The 21837-nt window shown below is 41.8% G+C and overlaps 2 protein-coding genes across 3 annotated transcripts in view; one reads left to right on the plus strand and one right to left on the minus strand.

Moving 5' to 3' along the window:
* adgra3 (adhesion G protein-coupled receptor A3) overlaps positions 1 to 10296 on the minus strand; it is a 66319-nt gene extending 56023 nt beyond the window's left edge. Inside the window, exon 1 of the mRNA XM_084042740.1 lies at positions 9031 to 10296. Within this exon, the coding sequence (XP_083898866.1) occupies positions 9031 to 9221 (191 nt within the window). The 5' untranslated portion in view covers positions 9222 to 10296. The remainder of the gene's footprint in view (positions 1 to 9030) is intronic.
* A 3057-nt stretch (positions 10297 to 13353) lies between these two features.
* Positions 13354 to 20020, plus strand: gba3 (glucosidase, beta, acid 3). Of its 2 annotated transcripts, XM_084042645.1 has the most exons (6): positions 13354 to 13451; positions 14264 to 14494; positions 15123 to 15925; positions 16398 to 16521; positions 19370 to 19404; positions 19951 to 20020. In XM_084042645.1, exons 1-6 carry the CDS (start codon positions 13397 to 13399, stop codon positions 19966 to 19968), a joined length of 1266 nt encoding a protein of 421 aa, XP_083898771.1. In that variant the 5' UTR covers positions 13354 to 13396; the 3' UTR covers positions 19969 to 20020. The 2 variants fall into 2 exon arrangements, with proteins under 2 accessions (XP_083898771.1, XP_083898770.1); XM_084042644.1 differs by lacking the exons at positions 19370 to 19404; positions 19951 to 20020 and adding an exon at positions 17713 to 18122.
* Positions 20021 to 21837: the final 1817 nt, after the last annotated feature.

The following is a 21837-nucleotide window of genomic DNA, read 5'->3' on the forward strand; positions in this document are numbered from 1 at the left end:
GTAGAGGCATGCAGCCATTGCTCCGGCGCACAGATTAAAAACTGCTGACCCCATAATATTATTCATGTCTCGAGCAAAAGGATAATTTGTTCTCGCAGGTGAAACATCTTGTCAAGTCAAACCCTTTTGGGGGGGCATTTGAATGGGCATCATATTATAGCCTATAGCTCAGTCAGGGGTTTTCAAACTTGTGCCCAAGGCATAGCCGCAAGCATAGCTTAGCTTAGATGCTATCTAACCCATTAAGACCTGGAACGCATCGGTGTCATTTTTAGATTCGAGCAAAGAAGTATTATTTTACACTACGCTATTCAAAAATAGCAGATCTACAAGCTCGTATGAGTGCCGCGCTACGAGCTTGTAGATCTGCTATTTTTCAAAAATCATGAAAATGTGTGCAAATCTTTGAATATATATATTCTTTTAAACTAAGCAAACATTTTAACTCAAATCTTTGCTTCTGGGGGTCCCTGGAACGAAATATTTTGAGATGGCCAAATACATACGTTTTTCAGAAAACTGTTGAGATTTAGAAGACATTTGTAGAATTAAGTTGCAATACCCTCAATTGATAAAATAGAATAGTCCACATTGCATATGTGCAATTTAGAAACAGGTGGTGTACGCAGAACGTTGAGTGATTTACAAGGAGTGCTTCCAAACTCGAACACCTACTGTAAAATAAATCATGACTGCACAGGGTCTATTCCCAGAAAGTTGCTCATTACATGACAACGGTGGATTTTTACCAGGTTGTTTGCAGCCTGGTCTAGGAAGAGACTGATCAACTACAACCGTAAACACTTTCTAAACTCTTTCTAGCGACCTTTTCATCATTGGCTGTCCTTCAATCCTTTAAGCCGATGGGGAGACTTCCCAGAGACTTCCCCATACTCTGAACGACTGGCATCCTCCCATGCTATGGGATCATAGCCCAGAACAAACAATAAAAGTGTGGTCGTCGCCACCAAACAAACTATTAAAAAAAAAAAAAAAAAAAAATGTGGTCGTCGTCGCCACCAAACAAACTATTAAAAAGAAACTGTGCGGTCGTTGTCACCACCAAACAAACTATTGACTTGACTCCTCATACACACACACAGCGCCGCCTCCAACAGCGATTTGTTACTAGGCGAGCTAAATGGTACAGACTGGAAACCCCAAAATGAAAAATATTAAAACAAATATTTTCCGTCTGATCTGGAGATCTCCATCGTCCTACTTACACTTAAAAATATGAGTGCAAATATAGCCTAAATCCTAAACTCCCTCGATTATTTTACAGTAGGTGCATTGTGCTTTACAGCCGAATATTTACAGTTAACTTAAGACCTGATAAATATCATCTGCTCGCCTAGTGTCAGAATCTTTAAGCCCTCGGGGACATCTGCGGGTAAGATTGTCCGCTTCCTTTGCGTCTGTCTTCCATCGACAGCCCTGCTGGCTCTAAAACGACAAAGACTGCGGAATTCCTCGGGGCTACGCCTGGAATGATGTAGGACAGGGGGAGGGAGTCGCCCTTATCTCTCTATGCATAGATAAGCCCCGCACTTGTCTTCAAGCCAGGATCAAACTGCAGTGGGGAAGATCCACATACAAATCTCACATTAATGTGCCCTGATGTAAAAATCTCAAGGGCAGCTAAAAAGAGCGGGTCATCCAGGCCCAGAATGTAATGTAAGTGCTCTCAAATTCATTAAAATGTCTGTCTATTTTAACCACTTAAACGCTGTTGACCAGAGTCTCACATGGGACTACACTAGTAGGTTCCCTCCCTTTTCCCTCTATAGTCTATAAACAAATCTCTTTGCCGAAAATAGCTTAAAAACGCATCATGTTGTAGAGGCATTGTGAGCTTGTATCTCTGCTATTTTTACCAAAATGTTCACCCCAGCATAGGAATGCTAGGGTTCATGTGGTTAATTAGCATTTAAAATAATCCAACGACCAGAGCTATTAGTGTTTCATATGGCCTACAAAGGGGAGTATTCTTGACGCCATCAGCCATGAAGAAGAGAGGCCTGGCCTACCTGTCATTCAAGGAAACCTTGCCTTTGAAAGCATACAGACTACAGGTTTTAAACGTTAACCAGTTGTGAACTAGAAAACGCCAGCCACTGCACAACCCCCTCACACAGGCACACAGGGTTTTAAAAAGGACAAAGCCAACTGGTGCTCCCTCTCTCTCAACACTTTCTTTATGCTCAGGAGGCTTTAGACAAAGAACTCCCAAGAGTGCTGGGGAGCTGTAACCCTTCAAGGGGGTTTTAAGAAAAAACAGTTTCAGACTTCAGTTGAGCTCATAAAACTCGGCTAAAGTGACTCCCTGTGTTGGTTTACTGAATGGCAAAGTGGAGCTCAGCTCAGGTGGTAAAAGGGAGTTGGTCAACATGGCTGAGGTGCTGGGACTTGCCACGGTATTTCTTGTAACGTTCAAAGACTTTCCCCCTTCCCCGAAACAAATTTGTCTCCAAAGATACTTAGTCGCGTAGGCCTATTTATTAAGAACATTGGCTACAAAAGGCTCACGTTTCACAGCACATGGGCATTGCTATGCCGTCTCATGCAAATATACAAAATTAAAATTACCTCCGACTCTCATAGACTACCTAATCATTCAGTTTCGCCGTCTCGATCAGTTACTTACAAGTTAAGCTACTTACACCTAACTCAAAGCAGTCTTCCTGTTGAAAGAAAAATTCTAGGCCTCTGTAAGAGAATTGGCTTTGCCTGAGGCGAGCTGAAAAGGGCACTTGTCATACAAGCTCTCTCAGCCTCATCACTCCTGATGTCATAGCCATAAGCCTAACAATATCCCCTTTCCACTTACAGCAAGCCAACGTCTCAGGACGGACAGAATAGAATGCATTCACCATAGGTAGCTTCCTCTGACTGAATGGGAAAATGATCTGCTGTTATGCATGCAAACACAATAACAAAAGCAGAGATCAGCGAGTGAACAGAAACTGGAAGGCAACGCCACTATATCTCACAGCCCTGCACGTAAATGAACAACTTGGCTATGGGGCCTGTGTAATGGTAAGAATATAGTAATACTATACGTACTGCGATACAGGGGTTATGATTCCTTAGCTCTAGGCTATATTGCAATACTGTAAGCAAGGCGATATATAGCTTTTTTTTTACTTGATCTAATTTTAGGGAAACCTTCACAATATAAAGAACACACCACATAGTATGTGGGTGTGCTTGCGAGTGAGTAGGCTAGTGTGTGTGTGTGTGTGTGTGTGTGTGTGTGTGTGTGTGTGTGTGTGTGTGTGTGTGTGTGTGTGTGTGTGTGTGTGTGTGTTAGAGCAAGAATAGTTTATGGTTGAATTTATTTTGTTATTGTGTGTGCGTAGGTGTGCGTGTGCGTAGATATGAGTGTACCTTTGTGAGACTTATTATTTATTTCTTGCTTATTGTTGTGCATGTTTTTACTTTGCTACTGTAGCATGCTGAAATTCCCCCCAGGGGCATTAATAAAGTGGTATCCTGTACTGTTTGACTTCTTTTCTTTTCTGTTTGTTTTTTAAGCGTCAATACAATGTTTTTGAGAATCAATACTGTATCACAAAACATAATGTTGCCATACTAAAATGTATCAATATTTTTCTTGCACCTGGAATTGCTGGCAAACCAAAAGCTCAACCGGTCTGTGTAATGAAAGACTGTGAACTGACTGAATACCCAGCTGTCAAGAGTCTAGCCTTTGGGATCTGGTGTCTCTTTGGCAAACATCACAAAATCGCAAAAAGGAAAACGCATATACATTGCTTTAGTCCAAAGGCTTGCCTAGAAGGCAAAAACAAAACTGCCGTAACCACCGGACATGCATGAAAGCGGACACCTGGGTACTAGTAGTTACACGAGCATCAAAAGGGTTCCAGCATGCCAGCATCACTTTTTCATGTCAGGGTAGCTAAACAATTATGATGATCGAGCTAGGGGAGGATCCTGCTTTCTAAAACAATGATACCTTTAACCACATGAACCCTATAGCGTCCCTATTCTGGAGTGATCATTCGTCGAAAACAGATAGTAGATTTGCCACAGATTATCGGCCACGATATTCATATTTTCTAAATGATCGGTAACGTTTTGATGGACAAAAACGGCCAATATTGCCATTTATATGTGCAGGAATGTGCATCATGGGCATTAACCATGTTTATTATTATGTATTTTCATTTATATAATACAAATACCTTGTTGTTACCTTATTTATAATTTCAGTTCAGTTTATAAGAAATGCTGCTACAAGTGGAAGCTCTCTGCACACGTTTTTTGTGTTGCTGTAAAATTGTGTTGACTTAAAATGCGCATCGACTCCTAATATCTGCTATCAGTCTCCTTGATCACTAATAATTGGTATCTGCCTTGAGAAAATCATAATGGTCGATCCCTAAAAACGATATATGGTGGCAATCACTTTTTTTTAATTACTTAAGTTATGAGTACACAAGATATGTTTCACTGGGCTTATTTCAACTCTGTTGTGGCCCCGTCGCAGATGAGGGAAATTATGTCTCCAGGAAACCAGATGCACATCTGACCTTAACTCACGGTTCCTTGTGCAGCAGTGAACCATGCCAGTTTACTGCACTCCAATGTGTCATCAGGCCAAAGCATGCTTTTCCTGCAGTGGGCAGGAAATCCCTGCCTCTTCCTGACATTAATCCTACGCTGCTCGGCGGGGGCCAAGAGAGCCAGGTGTGCCTTGACTGCAGGGTGCAGCCCAGGTGCTTGTGGGAATGGTTCTTGATTACACTCAACAAGTCCTGCAAAAGACATATGAGCAGGGGTAACCGTAGACTAAAGAACAGCAGGCTTATATATAGTCGGTTCCTGTTCGTGTCTGCATGGCATGTAGGCTGAAACACGAATAGGTGCACAGGAATAAACACTCATACACACACACACACACACACACCCATACACACTGTGTAGTACGCACGCAATGATTGATCCCACTGCAAGTGCAAAGGTTACGTTGGAGCCCTCGCATTACGGCCCGAGTCCTACACTGACGTGGGGGCCAGCTGTAAACACATTTGTGTCATTTCCTCTCACATTACTTAGGCATGCGGTATCACTTTAAGACCACAAATGCAGGGAATGCATCACTCATCCTTTCTCTACAGAGAGGCATTCAGCGGGCTAACTAGAAGAACTGCAATGGACAACTGCAGGCAAAATCCCACATCTGGCAAAAACCCGATGGTAAACCCTCAATGCTAAGCCAGACAAAATGATGTTTGTCACTGACTCGTGTGCAGACAGACCATAATCAAAATACGAGACGCGCCAACATTAAGGCCAAACGTATCGTAGTTCTCTGTTGGTTTCGCCTTTGTTTATGATACATTGTCTCGCATGGAATCAAACCAAGCCGCAGTCTAAGGGTTAGGAATTTTGACCATACAATCAAGAACATTGATGAAAATATCCCAAGGACTGTATTTTTGGTTTGTTAAGTTTCTCTCTGTGAGGCACACTCCAGACGGTGTAAATGGCACAACAGGAAGTAGTTGGCCCAAAGAGAGAGGGTAGGTATGACGAATGAGTCTCTAATCACACCTAACTTGTATTATCGTGTCTGGCTGGGGCCTTTAATTAAAAGACAAGAAGGCGTGTCAATGGACAATTTGAAAACCAACCAAATACCAAGGGACCGAAACTTGCCACAATATTAACTACACAACATTGGACTAGAGAGGAGTCATTCATAAATGCAAATGTTATGCATATGGAACGGCCCAATGGAAATTGTGGATAAATTCCAACAGAAACCAAGGAGAGATGTTTGTTTGCCGGCTAATGATGGATGGATATGCAGGCCATATAGACATAATTATGCCTAGGTCTATGTAATGAGCAAAGAACATGGCTTCAGAAACCCAAATCACAGAATGGTCTTTTTGACACATCTCTTTACAAAAGGTCAAAGACAAATAAAGCTGGCCTCACTCAAATTAATGAGATTTTTATTGAATTTCAAATAAAACCAAATGCTATCCAAACATTTCTGGGCTGGTTTAATTTCCATCAATCCGTCACATACAGTAGGCCGACTTTCTGGCAGTTGCACTTAAGTTCCAGCAGCTCGTGGTGGGGCAGTGTGAACTTGAGATGCTCTCAAACTGAATGACATTTGTCCAAACAGAGGTTTTCAGTCTCAAGAACATTGATTAGGAGCCATTCCCTCCGCTCACCATAGTCTCCAGACCAGCTGTGTCCAGGGCAGGCCGCTCTCAGCCTAATCGAGAGACAACAGGAGAGCCATAAAATTGCCCCTGGACCACAGCACGCCCTCCAGGGAGGCCAAGACCGTTTTACAGATCATAAATAAACACCCCAAAACCACGGTGCAAAGGGAGTCGCGTATTTCATTGCCACTTTCTTCCACAGTAAATTGCAAAGAGTCCATTGGAAGGAGATTTGAAACCACTTCTTGCCGTTCTAAAAAAAATGCATAGGAGTGTGTGTGTGTGTGGGGGGGGGGCAATAATGTTGAGTTAGAGTTCAACAAGAGGGAACCAAGTGGAACTGCAAGAGGGAACCAAGTGGAATGCTTGAGAATTTTCCACTGTGAGCCTCCTAGGCTGGCTAATTAGATCTTTTGTTGAGTAGAGGACATTCCTCAATCAGAGTGCTTCGGCTCAATGTTAAACCGCTCAATGTTAAACCATGAGAAACACGTTTCCCCTCTCCAATCCATCACTGTCACAACAATGACAGACTCCAAGCCCACAGATACACAGACAAAGCAAACATCCGGACTGCAAGTATTTTGGTCACCGACTGGTATGATTTTTAGCAATCCAATAACAATAGATAGACCCATAACAAGACAGGGAAAGAACTGCAGCGGTAAACGTGGTTGCGAAATAGGTCAACAAGACTCGAACCATTAATATCCTAACTCTCGCTGTGTGTGCGAGCCATTCCTTTCCGTTATCCTCCCCACAGTCTGATGATAACCAATGTCTTTCCTCGCGGACAGCCCTCGTGTTCCCCAGGGCTCTCAAACGCCCCCCACCTCCTTCAGTTCAGGAGTGCCTCATCATCAATCATCAAAATTATTACTACCTCAGTCCATGAAGTACATATGAAACTTTGGAGGGACAATGTTTGCCCACAGGCTGTTGTTTTCCCCTCACCCATCACCCGTCTGACTCAAACTGACAACTGTACCAATATCCCCATGCGGGACCATGTTGAACTGTAATTCAACTGTCTGTCTGTGTGGGCCATCCTTTCAACCACACCAGTGGGTTTCAACCTTTTTCACGTCAAAGACCCCCAAATTGACACATGTTTGCCCACGGACCCCCATTTGAAAAGATATGCCAGGGACCTCCGATAAGAGAAGATTTTTTACGGCTCTAGCAGTGATTCTCAACCATTTTAATTCCAAGGACCCCCAGTTTGACATGCATTAGGCTACAGACCCCAATTTATATTATAAAATCAATTAATTAGTTAATTTAACTCTGAGAGTGTACAAATGGAACCAAATGGACCCTAACGGGTCCATTTGGTTCCATTTGTACACTCTCAGAGTTACAGACCCATAAGGGTCCATTTGGTTCCTATCCATCATTTAGCTGGGGACCCCCTGGAACTCCCTCAAGGACCACTGGTTGAGAACCACTGAACTACACCATTTTGGAAGAAAAGTATGGAATGGATCTCACAAAACAACTGAAGCCAATTCAGTGTAGAAGTGGGTAACATCCATGCCCATTCATTCACATATTTATGTGCGTATGTGTGTATGTAACAACACAATGAACAGGATGAATTGGTTGTCCACTGTGCTGTCCACTGCACAAACTGCTGTTAATGTACTCTCAGTCAATGCAATGAGAGAAACATTGCCAGGAGGATCAATGCACAGATGGTGGGGTTTGAATGAAATAGTAGAAGACTTCTAATCAACATACCTTACTATGTTAAGCGGAGATAATGTGGTTAGGCCTACGTGTATGTGGGTTGCGCGCGCACACACACACACACACACACACACACACACACACACACACACACACACACACACACACACAACTGGTGACTGATAAATATAGAAGTGAATTTCGCAAGTAAAATAACAGTCAAATCAAAGTCTACAATACATTATATCCAAACTAAGACTGTCTGTCAGTCACATACAATGCAGCTTGACTGTGTATGTTTGCAGACAACAGTAAAACTATGTATACAAACACAAATTATGAACTTGAAGTGGGCAATGGTCGATCAAGCCATATGCCAGCCACAAAAGAGTAACAACACTGATTTGTATAAGTCTAACGTCCATGAAGTGGATTACTGTTAGTTGAGGGACCAACGTGATAAGTTTAAGCATCCCTAGCCTTGGATCAAGACTACAATAATAGAGAATGGGCACGGAGAGGATGAAAAAGAGTAACCAACCGTGCAACTCAGGTCTGTTTTTACTAAATATAAAAGGGGTTTAAAGTGGTTAAAATATGACGAACGGGGCCAGCTGTGAGAGGCAGTGGTGTAAAGTAACTAAGTACATGTACTTAAGTACAATTTTGAGGTATTTATACTTTCTTCAGCATTTACAATTTTCAATACCTTTACTTCTCCTCCACTACAGCTCAGAGGCAAATATTGTACTTTTACTCCACTACAATTATTTGAAAACTTTAGTTACTAGTTACTTTCCATTGTGAGCTTGTAGATCTGCTATTTAAAAAATATTTTTAATACATTTGAAAACTGAAATGGGACATTCTGCATAATGAGTACTTTTACTTTTGGTACTTTGAGTACATTTTGATACCAATATGGTGTACTTTTACTCAAGTCAATTTTTAATTCCGGACTTCTACTTTACTCGCAACAGATTTCTACATTGTGATTATTGATACTTTTACTTAAAAGTTACAAATGTGAGTACCTTTTCCACCACTGGCTGTGTGTGAGAGGTGTCTTTTAGCAGTGTGGACAGAGCATATGACATGACATTAATGTGATTAATGGCGAAGTAGTACTCACAAAGTGACTGTGATGTTGGGGAAGGACTCGGGGGGCAACACCTGATGGAGCTCCATGTTACTGCAGACCACCTTCTTCCCCGTCTCGTACGTCTTGCAATCGGACGACGACGCCGCCGAGTATCCGAGCATCAGCACAACAACACACATATTATTAAACAACAACTGCAACAACACATGATCCACCCTCATCTTGTCACAACACAGCAGATCCACACATCCACTGCAGCATTTGGCAAAAGAAAAAGGAATAGATTTACTATGAAAAAAAAGGGTCAGCTGCTGCGTTGAGCACGTTTAGAATCGCAATCCAGACTCAAAGGATCCAGTTGGAGACGAAAGATACATTTTATTTCCATGTTGTTGTTGTTGGGGGGAATAGCTTGGCTTGGTTCAAAATTAACCTTTTTTTCCCTTCGATCGACCCCCACGTTTTCCCTTTCTTGCTCGCTTTATCCGGCGGTAAGTAGGTAAGGTATCAGATCCAGCATGTAGGATCCTTCTTTGTTTGCCAGCCAGAGAGAGAGAACTCATTTATAATTCCATGTTTCGTTTCTGTGTCCTCCTCGTTAATAATGCTCCTGGTTGTTTTTTTTTCCCTTTCTCAAACGTGTGATGATCGCCCGGGGTCGTAGTAGTAGTAGGATCTACTGTTGTTAAGAAGTTCTCCTTTCGGTTGTAGCAGGACTTCTTTCTTTGTTTGGATCGTTTCGGATCCAAGAAGTGGGGAATGTTGTCTGTTCCACCAGAGAGAGAGAGGGAGAGAGAGAGCGAGAGGACACAGACAGCTGCGGTAACAATCACATCCCAGATCAGATCCCAGCACAACAAACTTCAGGAAATCTGATGATCTGATGATGAAGTTGTTGTTTTTTTACTACTTTCCCACGGATGTTCCCAGGAGCCCTGTGTGTGTCGTCGTGTTTAAAAAAATAAAATAAAAAATAAATAAAGTAAACTTTTTTTGTCTCTCTCTGTGTAATCTCTCAAGAACAGGCAACAAAAACAAATCCCTGTTTTGGCCGATTGCTCTCTATGTAAAGCTCCTGCTGGTTGCTGGTTGGTTTACTGTTTTTAGCACAAGGGGGGAGACTAGTAAATGATCTTTACTGTGAAAAACACGAGTGATTGAGATAGAGAGAGAGAGAGAGGATAGAGGGGTGGAGCAAATAAATCTCTTGTAGAAAAAAAAAAGGTAGGGAATATAAAGAAAGTTCAGCTAGTCGTTTATTCTTTCAATCCGTCTCTCTTTTCTTTCTCTCTCCATTGAGAAGTGCTCCCCACACACACACACACACACACACACAGACCTGCCCCGAGCTTAGCTCCATGTTGCATTCAGGATTGCCAGATCTGCTTATTAATTCCCCGCAAGATTGTATTTGAAAATAGCCGATCTACAAGCTCACAACGCGTCGCATCGCCACGCGTTGTGAGCTTGTAGATCTGCTATTTTCAAATAGCTGATGTTAAAGTGCTCATGTGGCCCCATAGTTGCTTCTTTTGGGCTGGTTTTCCTAGACCTGGTTGCTTGTTTCTCTCACAGAATCTGGCAACGCTGGTTACATCTAGACCCGTGACGTCACCGTCACCGCTTGGCAAAAAAAAGGACAGATCTATGTCGGTAGCTTGTAGATCTGTTCTTTTTTTTGCCAAGACGGCAGACGCGACATAGCCAGCTCTATCAGGTTGTAGGCTACTACTACACTCCAAGTTCTCAATGGACATGCCTCTCTCTTTCATATCGCTTAGTTCATTTATCATTGGTTTACAGCATTTTCACTAAATACAAAAGTAATGTTAAAAAATAAAGACATAAGATTCTAGCCTAGAACTTGGCAGTGGTGTAAAGTAACCAAGTATATTTATTCAAGTACTGTACTTAAGTACACTTTTGAGGTATTTTACTGGAGCATATCCACATTTCAATACTTTTACTTCTACCCCACTACATCTCAGAGGCAAATATTGTACTTTTACTCCACTACAAAGTAACTAGTAACTAAAGATTTCAAATAATCTTAGTGGAGTAAAAGTATAACATTTGCCTCTGAGATGTAATGGAGGAGAAATAAAAGTATTGGAAATTGGAGTAAAGTAAAGGAGTACAGTAAAGTAAAGTACAGTACTTGAGTAAATGTATTTAGTTACTTAACACCACTGGCATGCATCATGTAACAGGAGTACATTGTTTTGCTGCCCATATGATTCTCCCTGTTCTTCCTGTGTTCCATGGCTATTCCAAAAAGCCAGCTAGTCTGAACTTGTTTTGAGGGGAGAAGGGGCTTTGTTGTTTGCTCTGCAGAGTGCACACATCCTCCAGCCCACAGGCTACAGAGATTCACAGAAGAGATGGTCTACCTGAAACGTCCCAGCCTTTGTACTGTAGCTAATAGGCTCTATCTATGCACAGTGTGTAACTCTGAGAGTGTACAAATGGAACCAAATGGACCCTTACGGGTCCATTTGGTTCCATTTGTACACTCTCAGAGTTATGGGGGTCGTGGAAACCACTGTGCTTACACTAAATGGAACAGAGCCTTCATTAGTATCATTGGTAACACCTGTGAAGGAAGTGATACTATGACTGCAGTGCAGTAGAGCCTATTATACAGTAGAGTGGGAGATTTGTATTCAATGAGGACGATTCCTTCAAATCAATAAGAACCTGTTATAACAGCCTGAGGGTTGGTTATAAGTAATGTCCTCGCTTCTATTGTTCAAAATGTTACTTACATATACTTCGGCTTTTTGAAAATGATTTTGAAAACATGAAATTGGAGATTGCTGCATGATGAGTACCTTTACTTTTGGTACTTTAAGTACATTTTGATGCCAATTAATACTTTTGTACTTTTACTCAAGTAAATTCTGAATACCAGACTTGTACTTAGTTGTAACAGAGTATTTCTGCATTGTAGTATTGATAGGCTACTTTTAATTAAGTAAAACATGTGAGTACTTCTTGGTATTTGTGCTGTAAAGTAGAGTGCTTGGCCAGAGGGCAGCTGAGCTCTGTGCATTATTGTTATGATAGGGGTTGAATGAATCATTTAATTTTAATACACAGCACCTGCGGTAGCCCTAGAATGGCTGTGATACATTTAATGTATTCCAAACATCCAAATATAGTATTTGGAATACATGAAAGCTATGTAATAATGTCACCAGATATTCTAGGGCTAACCTGTGGGTGCCTTCATGATGAAGCCAGTCTGCAAACAAAACATATCCCCTGAACTCTCAAAGAAAGAAAAATAACAGTATTTAACGGTTTATCTGGACCCTGAACTCTCAAAGAAAGAAAAATAACAGTAGGTTATTTTACTGTTTATTTGGACGCTTAACTCTCAAAGAAAAAGAACAGTATTTATACTGTTTTTTTAGACCAGCATTGGTTATTTTATTTAAAGTTTCCGTAAACTTGACAGGATTCAAATCATAGACGTTAAAATAAAACACAAAATAAGAGCCAATTCGCACAGAGCGTAGATTTACTACAATAACCCCCCCCCCACCCCTCTTTTTTGTTTTACTACATCTTTATTGACAATAAAAAACAGTAAATCAGAGCGTGACTTCCGTGAACACCTCGCGCTCCTCGTGACGTCACAACGCACAAGTCTACACTGTTGCCTGTTGGTCAGAATCAGTGTTGCCATGTCCGCTTATTATAAGCCACATTGGCCTTGTTTTTCTGTAAAGTTGCTTGTAAATATGGCGGGTTTTTTTGGGCTTGTTTCTAATGTGTAGTTGCTTATTTGGGCTTGCTTCACAATTTTAAAATTATTTGAACCAGTGGTTCTCAAATAGTTTCATGACATGGACCACCAAATTAATATAGGCCTATTTTGTCCCCTAACCCCCAACTGAAAATGTTTTGTGCCAGGGACCCCCATAGTAGATTTGTGTTGTTAAAATGCTTTTTTTTTAAAAATCCAAATCTTTCAAATTTTCTTCAAGATTTATTTAGGAAAATAGCAGATCTGCTCACAACGCTTGCATCGCTATTTTCAAATAGCCAATGTATATGTTTAAAAGGCAAAGGGCGCCCTTTCTTGGGTTTAATACGTTTAGCGTCCTTTTGTATTGAACTGTACGTTCTGCGCTTTTTTTGCAAACTGTTAATACAAGTATTCAATCTTATTTTGAGCTATTTTCATAGACCTGGTTGCTTGTTTCTCTCATCAGATCAGGCAACATTCAAGAGCATGCGGTCTGGGTTGTGACTGTTCTGAGGCAAGGATCAAACCTGCAGACACAGAGGCAGTAGTAACGAGTAATCTGTAAAACTAAAAATCATCACTGTACAAAAGCGTAGGCTACTTGTTTGATCTGGCCTCCAGAAACATACAGACTGAGACATCATGTTCCCATGTGACTTCGCATGGGGAGCGGCAACTGCAGCGTACCAGATAGAAGGTAGGCTGTGTCAAGTGTTAGTGATGGGAAAAGTAAAAGTATCAATACTGCACTGTAGAGATACTCTGTTACAAGTTGAAGTCCGGAATTCAAAATGTACTTTAGTAAAAGTACAAAAGTATTGGTATCAAATGTACTTAAAGTACAAAAAGTAAAAGTACTCGTTATTATTTATGCAGAATGTCCCATTTCAAGTTTTCAAAATGTATACAAATCTTTTGAAAATAGCAGATCTACAAGCTTGTGATGCCACATGTTGTGAGCTTGTAGATCGGCTATTTTCAAATGGCCGAAATGTATATAGGGCTGAAGTGGTTCGTGTATGTTTTGTGATTATAATCTAAACCTACAAAGTAACTTGGAACTAACGTTTTCAAATAATTGCATTGGAGTAAAAGTATAACATTTTCCTCTCAGATGTAGTGGAGTAGAAGAAGTAAAAGTATTGAAAATTGAAAATTCTGAAAAAAGGAAAAAAAATACCTCAAGTACAGTACTTGAGTACATGTACTTAGTTACTTTACACCACTGTAACGACTTGAGTTCGGAGTGCTGGCTATTGTTTTCTAATTGTGAGGCTATGTAAACAAAACAACTAGAATGACACAACATACAAATACAGTTCAGGCTTGTAGTAAAATGCAAACCCCTTTACATTTAAATTATTTACTAACACCAAAGTATTTGTGTGTGTGTGTGTGTGTGTGTGTGTGTGTGTGTGTGTGTGTGTGTGTGTGTGTGTGTGTGTGTGTGTGTGTGTGTGTGTGTGTGTGTGTGTGTGTGTGTGTGTGTGTGTGTGTGCGTGTTTTTAGGTGGCTGGGACTCTGAAAACAAAGGTCCAAGTATATGGGACACGTTTTGCCACAGTGATGAAGCAGGCAGAGTGTCTGGAGGGCAGAATGCAGATGTGACCTGCAGCAGCTATGAGATGTGGGATAAAGACCTGCAGTGTGTCCAGCAGCTCGGGCTGACCCACTATCGCATGTCTTTCTCCTGGGCTCGCTTGCTCCCTGATGGGACCACGAAGAATGTCAACGAGAAAGGTATTCCATTTATTTCTACCAGTCAGGACTGTCACGATTGCAAATTTCAAGTTGACGATGAATTGTCACTCAATTAATGGCGATTAACGGTTTTAATTGTGTGTTTGGCCATTGAACAGTGGAACATGCGTGGCCTTTTGAGGCTTCGTAATCAAACATGGCACAGGGCAGATATGACAAATAACTGAAATATACAAAGACATTATTGACATATTTAATCATTTTTATACATTTAAAAATAGCAGAAATAGCTGATCTACAAGTTTACAATGCTTGTAGATTATAGGTCACGAAGTGACACGTTGTAAGCTTGTAGATCTGCTATTTCTGCTTTTTTATGTATTTGAAAATGTGTGAAAATCTTTAAACATGGAAACGATTATGACGATTATGCAATTTTTTGCAATTGCGATTATCTCAAAATTATGTAATAATTGTGACAGGCCTGCTTGTAACCAGTGTCATATGAGAGCTACATCTAAAACCATAGCCGGTGTAGTGGAGATTTCTGCATCAATAGTTAGTGGACTTTTAAGCAATGAAAACTACCAAAAGGCTGGGCGGTCTCGGAATATATGAATTACCTTGTTATTGCCATCTATGACCATCTTTTTATCCGTCTTAACAGGTGTGCAATACTACAACAAGGTCATTAACGATTTGCTGGTCTGCAAAGTGTCACCCGTGGTCACGCTTTACCACTTTGACTTGCCTCAAGCTCTCCAGGACCAGGGAGGCTGGAAGTCGTCCGATATGGCCGACCTCTTCGACAGCTACGCCCAGTTCTGCTTCCGAACGTTTGGGGACCGCGTGAAGCTGTGGATCACCATCAACGAGCCGTACGTGTGCGCCAAACTGGGGCACGAGGATGGCATCCACGCGCCAGGCGTAAAAGAACCAGGGACCGCCGCTTACCTGGTGGGTCATAACATGCTGCGTGCCCACGCCATGGCCTGGCATAGCTACGATACCCTCTATCGGTCGAAGCAGAAAGGTGCCGTGTCGTTAGCGATCAACAGTGACTGGGCTGAACCATTAGACCCATCTAACGCTGAAGATGTCACCGCAACTGAGCGGTATCTTGCATTTACGCTCGGGTGGTTTGCTTGGCCGGTATTTGTTACCGGGGATTATCCCGAAATGATGAGGGCTGCCATTGACGCTCAAAGCAAGAAGCTGGGATATGGCGATGGCCGTAGACTGCCCACGTTCTCAAAAGACGAACCCGCCATTCTTGGCTCGGCCGATTTCTTTGCGTTAAACTACTATACATCTCGTAAAGTGAAGCCAGGAAGAGGGAGTGGACAGACGTTGTGTATAAAGAGTGACCAGAATGCAGAAGATGTTATGGATCCATCCTGGCCTGTGTCCGGGGTGTCCTGGCTTGCAGTGGTACCACATGGCTTGAGGAAACTTCTCAGCTATATCAAGGTATTACTATGTTGAATGGATGGACGTCGTGAAGCTCCCATAACATTGTATATTATGTGTATTCACAGTTCATAGGCTGAATGTAGTCAGAATTGACCTGCATCCATGTCATTAACAAGACTGCTGTTGATTCAGTTAGCTGTAAAGTGAAACAATTCTTATGTTTCACTTGTATTGAAATTGAATTGCCAAACTAAAAGTCAAAATGGTTTCAACCAAATGAGAGAGCTCTGATATATGTTTAACATCTTATCTTAATCTTAACACTGATTTTGTATGCAGTAATCATTCTCTGAAAACCCCCAGAAACATGCCTCATAAATCATGGTTGTCACATCGAGTGAAGGAGTTTGGCTGATAACTATTTCCTGATGTTGTGACTAAGGTTGAAATGCAGCTATGGCTCTCTGTAGACCTTGCCCGCCTCTCACTAGTTTGTTTGACAGTATCTTCTGCCCTGTCACTTTCCAAGGAGACTTTCAACAATCCAGAAGTCTACATTACAGAGAATGGGTTTGCCCAGACGGGGCCATTGCAAATGGAGGACAGCGACCGTTGCAGATTTTACCAAGACACCATCAATGAAGTGGCTAATGGTAAATGCTGGTTATATGTATATATTGTGTGTGTGTGTGTGTGTGTGTGTGTGTGTGTGTGTGTGTGTGTGTGTGTGTGTGTGTGTGTGTGTGTGTGTGTGTGTGTGTGTGTGTGTGTGTGTGTGTGTGTGTGTGTGTGTGTGTGTGTGTGTGTGCGTGCGTGCGTGCGTGCGTGCGTGCGTGCGTGCGTGCGTGCGTGCGTGCGTGCGTGCGTGCGTGCGTGCGTGCGTGCGTGCGTGCGTGCGTGCGTGCGTGCGTGCGTGCGTGCGTGCGTGCGTGCGTGCGTGCGTGCGTGCGTGCGTGCGTGCGTGCGTGCGGGTTTAACATCTCCCGAGAGAGAATGCGCGTGATTCCATTGGTTCACCGATCTGTCCGTTAGCCCCCGCCCCGTCAACACAACATTACGAGCGACGTCCAGTGCACTCTGGTTGGTTGGGGAAATGAAACACTTCCTATACCCGGAACACCGACTCGCTGGTCCAGGCTTTTATATTATAGCAAAACTAAAAAATAAAAGCCTGGAGATCGAGGCTAGCCCATGAGTGAATAGACGGAAATTGCGGCATCTTCTAATGAGCAGAATGTAATAGTGTGAAGGGACCATGCAGTAGTTGACACCATAGTTTCTTTTGTATAACCACATGCGGTATGCCGCCTGTGGTTTAGCATTTATACCCCACCTTGGTACCCAACTTTACTACTACTAGTAGTAGACTAGTACTAGAAAAAAATAACTGCAACAGTTATCACACTCAATTCATTTATCTGCAACAAGCAGCGTTGCAGATAAGTTGACCACTTAAACCCTATATACTTAGTTGACTGGAGTCCCCCAGGGCTCTGTACTAGATCCTCTAATATTTCCCTCTACACCAAATCGCGACGCGTTGTGAAACATATAGATCTAACCCTAGTCTAACCCGCCCCAGAATAGGGGCACTAGGGTTCAAGTGCTCAATCCCATTGGTATGCTTTAGAAAACCAAATTATGGTACCATGATAATCTAGAGGATGCGTGTCATGCCATGGGTCATGGGTGAAAGAGATGGTCATCGCAACCAGCACACAATAGAACGATTGTTGACGATGTGCAGTACAATTAAACATCAGTCAGTCAAAATGGAACTTTTGCATTAACTCTCACGTCACGTGTATCTTTTTCTTCTTCTCTGCACTTGTGGCATTGCTCAGCCATTGGCAAGGATGGAGTCAACGTTCGAGGATACTTTGCCTGGTCACTCATGGACAACTTCGAATGGGCTGACGGCTTCAGCTCTCGGTTTGGACTGTTCCATGTGGACTTTTCTGAGCCTGAGCGGACTCGTACCATATATTGCTCTGGACGGGAGTATGCACAGATCATCTCCAAATACAGATCTCAGACCAGTCCAGATTATATTAGCTAGCACCAAAAAGGTTATTGTATAAAGTCTGAAGTCATGTCAAATTTGCGATTTAGTTTTCTTTCCATATCTTTCATAATAAATAACACATCTACACATACAGAGCCAGATATACAATACGTTTATTCGAATGATTCACTAGCCTAACACAGCTCAACAAACCAAATGGCACTCAGTTCCTTGTAAATCCCTATCTTAAAGCCCTACCATTGTTACACAATGCTGCTTCACTTGAATTTTTTTTAAAGAATAAAAAAGTTTTGTAAAAACCAAAGAAAGCTTAGTCGGTTGCTTTTGCAAGAATGTCTGACTTTTGGCAGGGGAGGTAAGGACGCAGCCAAACAGTGTTAAGTTGATTCAACGGAATGGAAATTACTAGCGTTCTATCCTGCCCAATTCCCAGTCAATCTGTACAAGGAGGGTTATGAGGAGGGGAGAATTCCCTACACAGTGGGCCAAGCCAGCTGTAAGCCTTCCAGACCAAGTCACTTGGCTGCTGCCAGCATAAGAGGGTGGGTGGAGGCTAAGTAGAAGTAATAGTATGTATGTGTGTGTGCACATGTGTGTATATGCTTTAGTACAGTGGTTCTCAAACTTTTTCATGTCAGGGACCCCCAAATTGATATAAAAATAGCAGATCTACAAGCACAAGCTTGATGATAGGCTATCTTTGAATAGCCAAGCTATAGAATAGGGTTAAAGTCATTAAACTGAGTGAGTGTGATGCTATACTAAGTAATTTAGCTGGGGGCCCCTCAAGGACCCCAAGGGGACCCCACTTTGAGAACCACTGCGTCAGTATGTTAGCAGCAGCATCAGTGGTATTAGCGTCCTCAAATTGTACAGTTGTGCATGTGTGCACCATATGTACATATGCATGTATGCATATATCTGTGTTTACATAGTTTGCCTGCTTGTATAACATGACTCATAACCCCCCCCCCATATGAACCCTCATGCTGGCCTGAAACCACAATACCCCCTATTGTGCCTTGTTCAAAAACGTTCAGGTTGACTGGTAGCTTGATGTAATACGGTACGGAATGGTGCCAGCGAGGTCCTCGTGTCGGGATTATGGATTACGTTCTGGGATCTGGTTATAGATACCATTGTCCATCAAAAACGTTCAAAGCACAGTGGTGTCTGCAGACTCTGGGAATCTAAACAAATGTTCGATGCCCACATACACTGTCACACTCGATAAAATCAAACTGCATAGAGATGTAAAAGAAACCAGACAAAAGTCCTTTGCTCAAAGTTCAAGCCCCGTCCATGTAGGCTACTTATTATACATAATACAAGAAGCGTGTGAAAGAGGGGTCATTTTTTGATCGTCAGCATGGCTGAACTGGGGAAATCAATTCTGCCATGTTTGTGAGTAATTTTCAGAAAGAACAGCAGCAGTGATGTCGAGTTTTAATGATGTTCTCTTCTCTTTGATCAAGCTTCACAGCAGAGCAGCGATGGTGTCAGGCAGAGGGTAAGAAAACATTCCATAAAGTCAGGAACAGTGCAAGAGATGCAACAATTTGAAATGAACGAAAAGGCTATTTATTAGGATTGTTGTTGTATTGACAACAACTTTTAGCATCTCGTTCAACAGACAAGTTGATGCATACGTTATGTCATCAAAGCATGAAATCAATCACAAACAACAACAAAGAAACGATAGATAACAGCCCTCACAGATGCCTGAAAGATGTTGCAAATTCTGAAACGCATTTGGAACATTCTCTTTGTGTCCACACTGTCTGTTAGATTTACTCTCACATTTAGATTTCACTCGTTTTATTTGAGCTTATTTTCACTTTCTATTCTCTTTAACTTTTTTAAAATGTCCTTTTATAATGTGTTTCTTTTGCACTTCATCTTGATGCTTTTAATGTTTTGTGTAAAGCGTTTTGAATTGCCTTATTGTTGAAACGCGCTATACAAGTGAACTTGCCTTGCCTTACCAAAACACAAGCTCGCTGAGTCATTTCCATCTATCAATGTATCTGACCCGACTTTATTCTAATCTCAGAAGAAATACAATGTCCTATGATCTACACGGATAGCTATTATAACACTGTCAGCCTGGATTAACCACACTCCACCGGCTTCAGATGGGATGCCAACTGAGATCAACAGATGCCATTCTGCAGGAAGAGAGAGAGAGAGAGAGAGAGAGAGGGAGAGAGGGAGAGAGGGAGAGAGAGAGAGAGAGAGGGTAATGCCATGTGTGTGCCCACAGCTGTGCAAACTCCCCATTGTGAGAAAGGAGCGACAGAACAAGGTGAAAAGTCCTCCCTCAGGGCCCATGTTGACTCTCAGTACGTAACAGTGGGTTAAGGTGGATAATATGAACTGCTGAACAATGCACTGTAAAAATCTACAAAGCTTGTGGGCGTAGCCATTTGTTGTAAGAGAGAACAACAGGGTGCTCGTACCATAGGAGAAAAAGATTTGTTTTCTTTAGAAATGTGACCATTTTGTATTTAGAACTTGATTTCTATTAGTTCGAGACACACTGTGGAAACACATGAACAGGTTCAGATGATGTTGAATTTTTTTTTTGTGAGCCTAGAGTGCCACTGTGTGGTATGAAATGGGACTACAGCTTTTGTAGTGCCCAGACTAGAGCGCCACTGGAGCATTTAATACTGTTGTATCACACAATGCATTTGATGAATAAAACGCATGTTACCGCCATACCAACGAGCAAGTAAAGCAGTTCCCTAAAACATAATATATCACAGATTTAACACAATTAATATTTATGCTCCGATATGAAGGCAAATGTCATTTATATTCCATGTTGAGAGACTTTGTTTGCATTAATAAGCATGGTGTATCGTGACATCCAGTTGGCTGTGCATATTGTTTTCAACAGATGTGAATAATGCCCTTGTGGCCCTCTTCCATCTATGTCAAGCTGAGTGAGTCTCTCTTTTGTCTTATGATGAATAACAAGCTATTGTGCGGCAATGAATAATGCCACCGCAGCCTGTATCTGTGAACTTCTCTGCAGACTATTATTATAAACACAAAGTTGAACCACATCTCATCCCCTTCAAAACAAGTCACAGTAACCACATATAGAAATGCATTACGTTACGAGTAAGAAAGAAAAACACGAGCAAGAGGATAACGCAATCACAATCTAGCACACTGACATTAAACATTAGCACGTTTGACAGATCTCTAGCTCAAGAAAATAAATAGCGCAGCCTTGTGATTACTGAACAGTGTTTCCGATGTCATTTAAGATGCACTCGCGTGTACGTGTTGTGCATTTAGCCGATACTTTTCGAAAGCGTCATGTAATAAGCAAGCAGGTAGAGTGTCAACCCGGAGAACTGGGCACTTGAGAGAATTGGGCACCTTTTTTTTTTTGTTTTACAACTTGGCACTATAACCCAAAGAACGGACACAGTTCAACTGGGAACTGAAAGACGTGGGCTGTGGAGAGTACTGGTAACTAAAACTAAGTGGGCACTAGAGAGAGATGGACACTAAAACAAAGTAGGCACTGGAGAACTGGGCAGGTGAAAAGTCTTAAGCGTAATTAGTTTATGAAACATCCTTAAGTATTAGATAATTGTATCTATATCAATATTTCTTGTAACTGTCATTAGAGCATCCACACATGAAGCAACTATCAAGCGGCAATGAAGCGACAATTGTTATTCGGAAAGTGGTACATTTTTACATGAGTGATGCATCAACTATAATGGGTTCTAAAATATTAAAATATTCTCCCGAAATATAGTGCATAGTTTCCCCAAGATTGGGCTTTACAAAATGTTTGGCCACTGTTTTTAGGGAGAACTGGGCACTATTTATTTCAACGTTTCCATTTTAGATACCATTATAGGCTACTGTAGTTGATGCCTGATTCTGATTCTGATTCTGATGCCTCATCCATACAAAA

This window comes from Gymnoscopelus microlampas (genome assembly GCF_963454915.1).
Source record: "Gymnoscopelus microlampas genome assembly, chromosome: 19".
Classification (NCBI taxonomy): domain Eukaryota; kingdom Metazoa; phylum Chordata; class Actinopteri; order Myctophiformes; family Myctophidae; genus Gymnoscopelus; species Gymnoscopelus microlampas.

What these genes read in the sequence shown, in the direction of transcription:
- gba3 (XM_084042644.1), top strand. Translation starts at nt 13,397, where the DNA reads ATGTTCCCATGTGACTTCGCATGGGGAGCGGCAACTGCAGCGTACCAG. An exon ending in GAAGAATGTCAACGAGAAAG is followed by an intron (nt 14,495 to 15,122) that starts GTATTCCATTTA and finishes CCGTCTTAACAG; the next exon opens with GTGTGCAATACTACAACAAG. An exon ending in AACTTCTCAGCTATATCAAG is followed by an intron (nt 15,926 to 16,397) that starts GTATTACTATGT and finishes TCACTTTCCAAG; the next exon opens with GAGACTTTCAACAATCCAGA.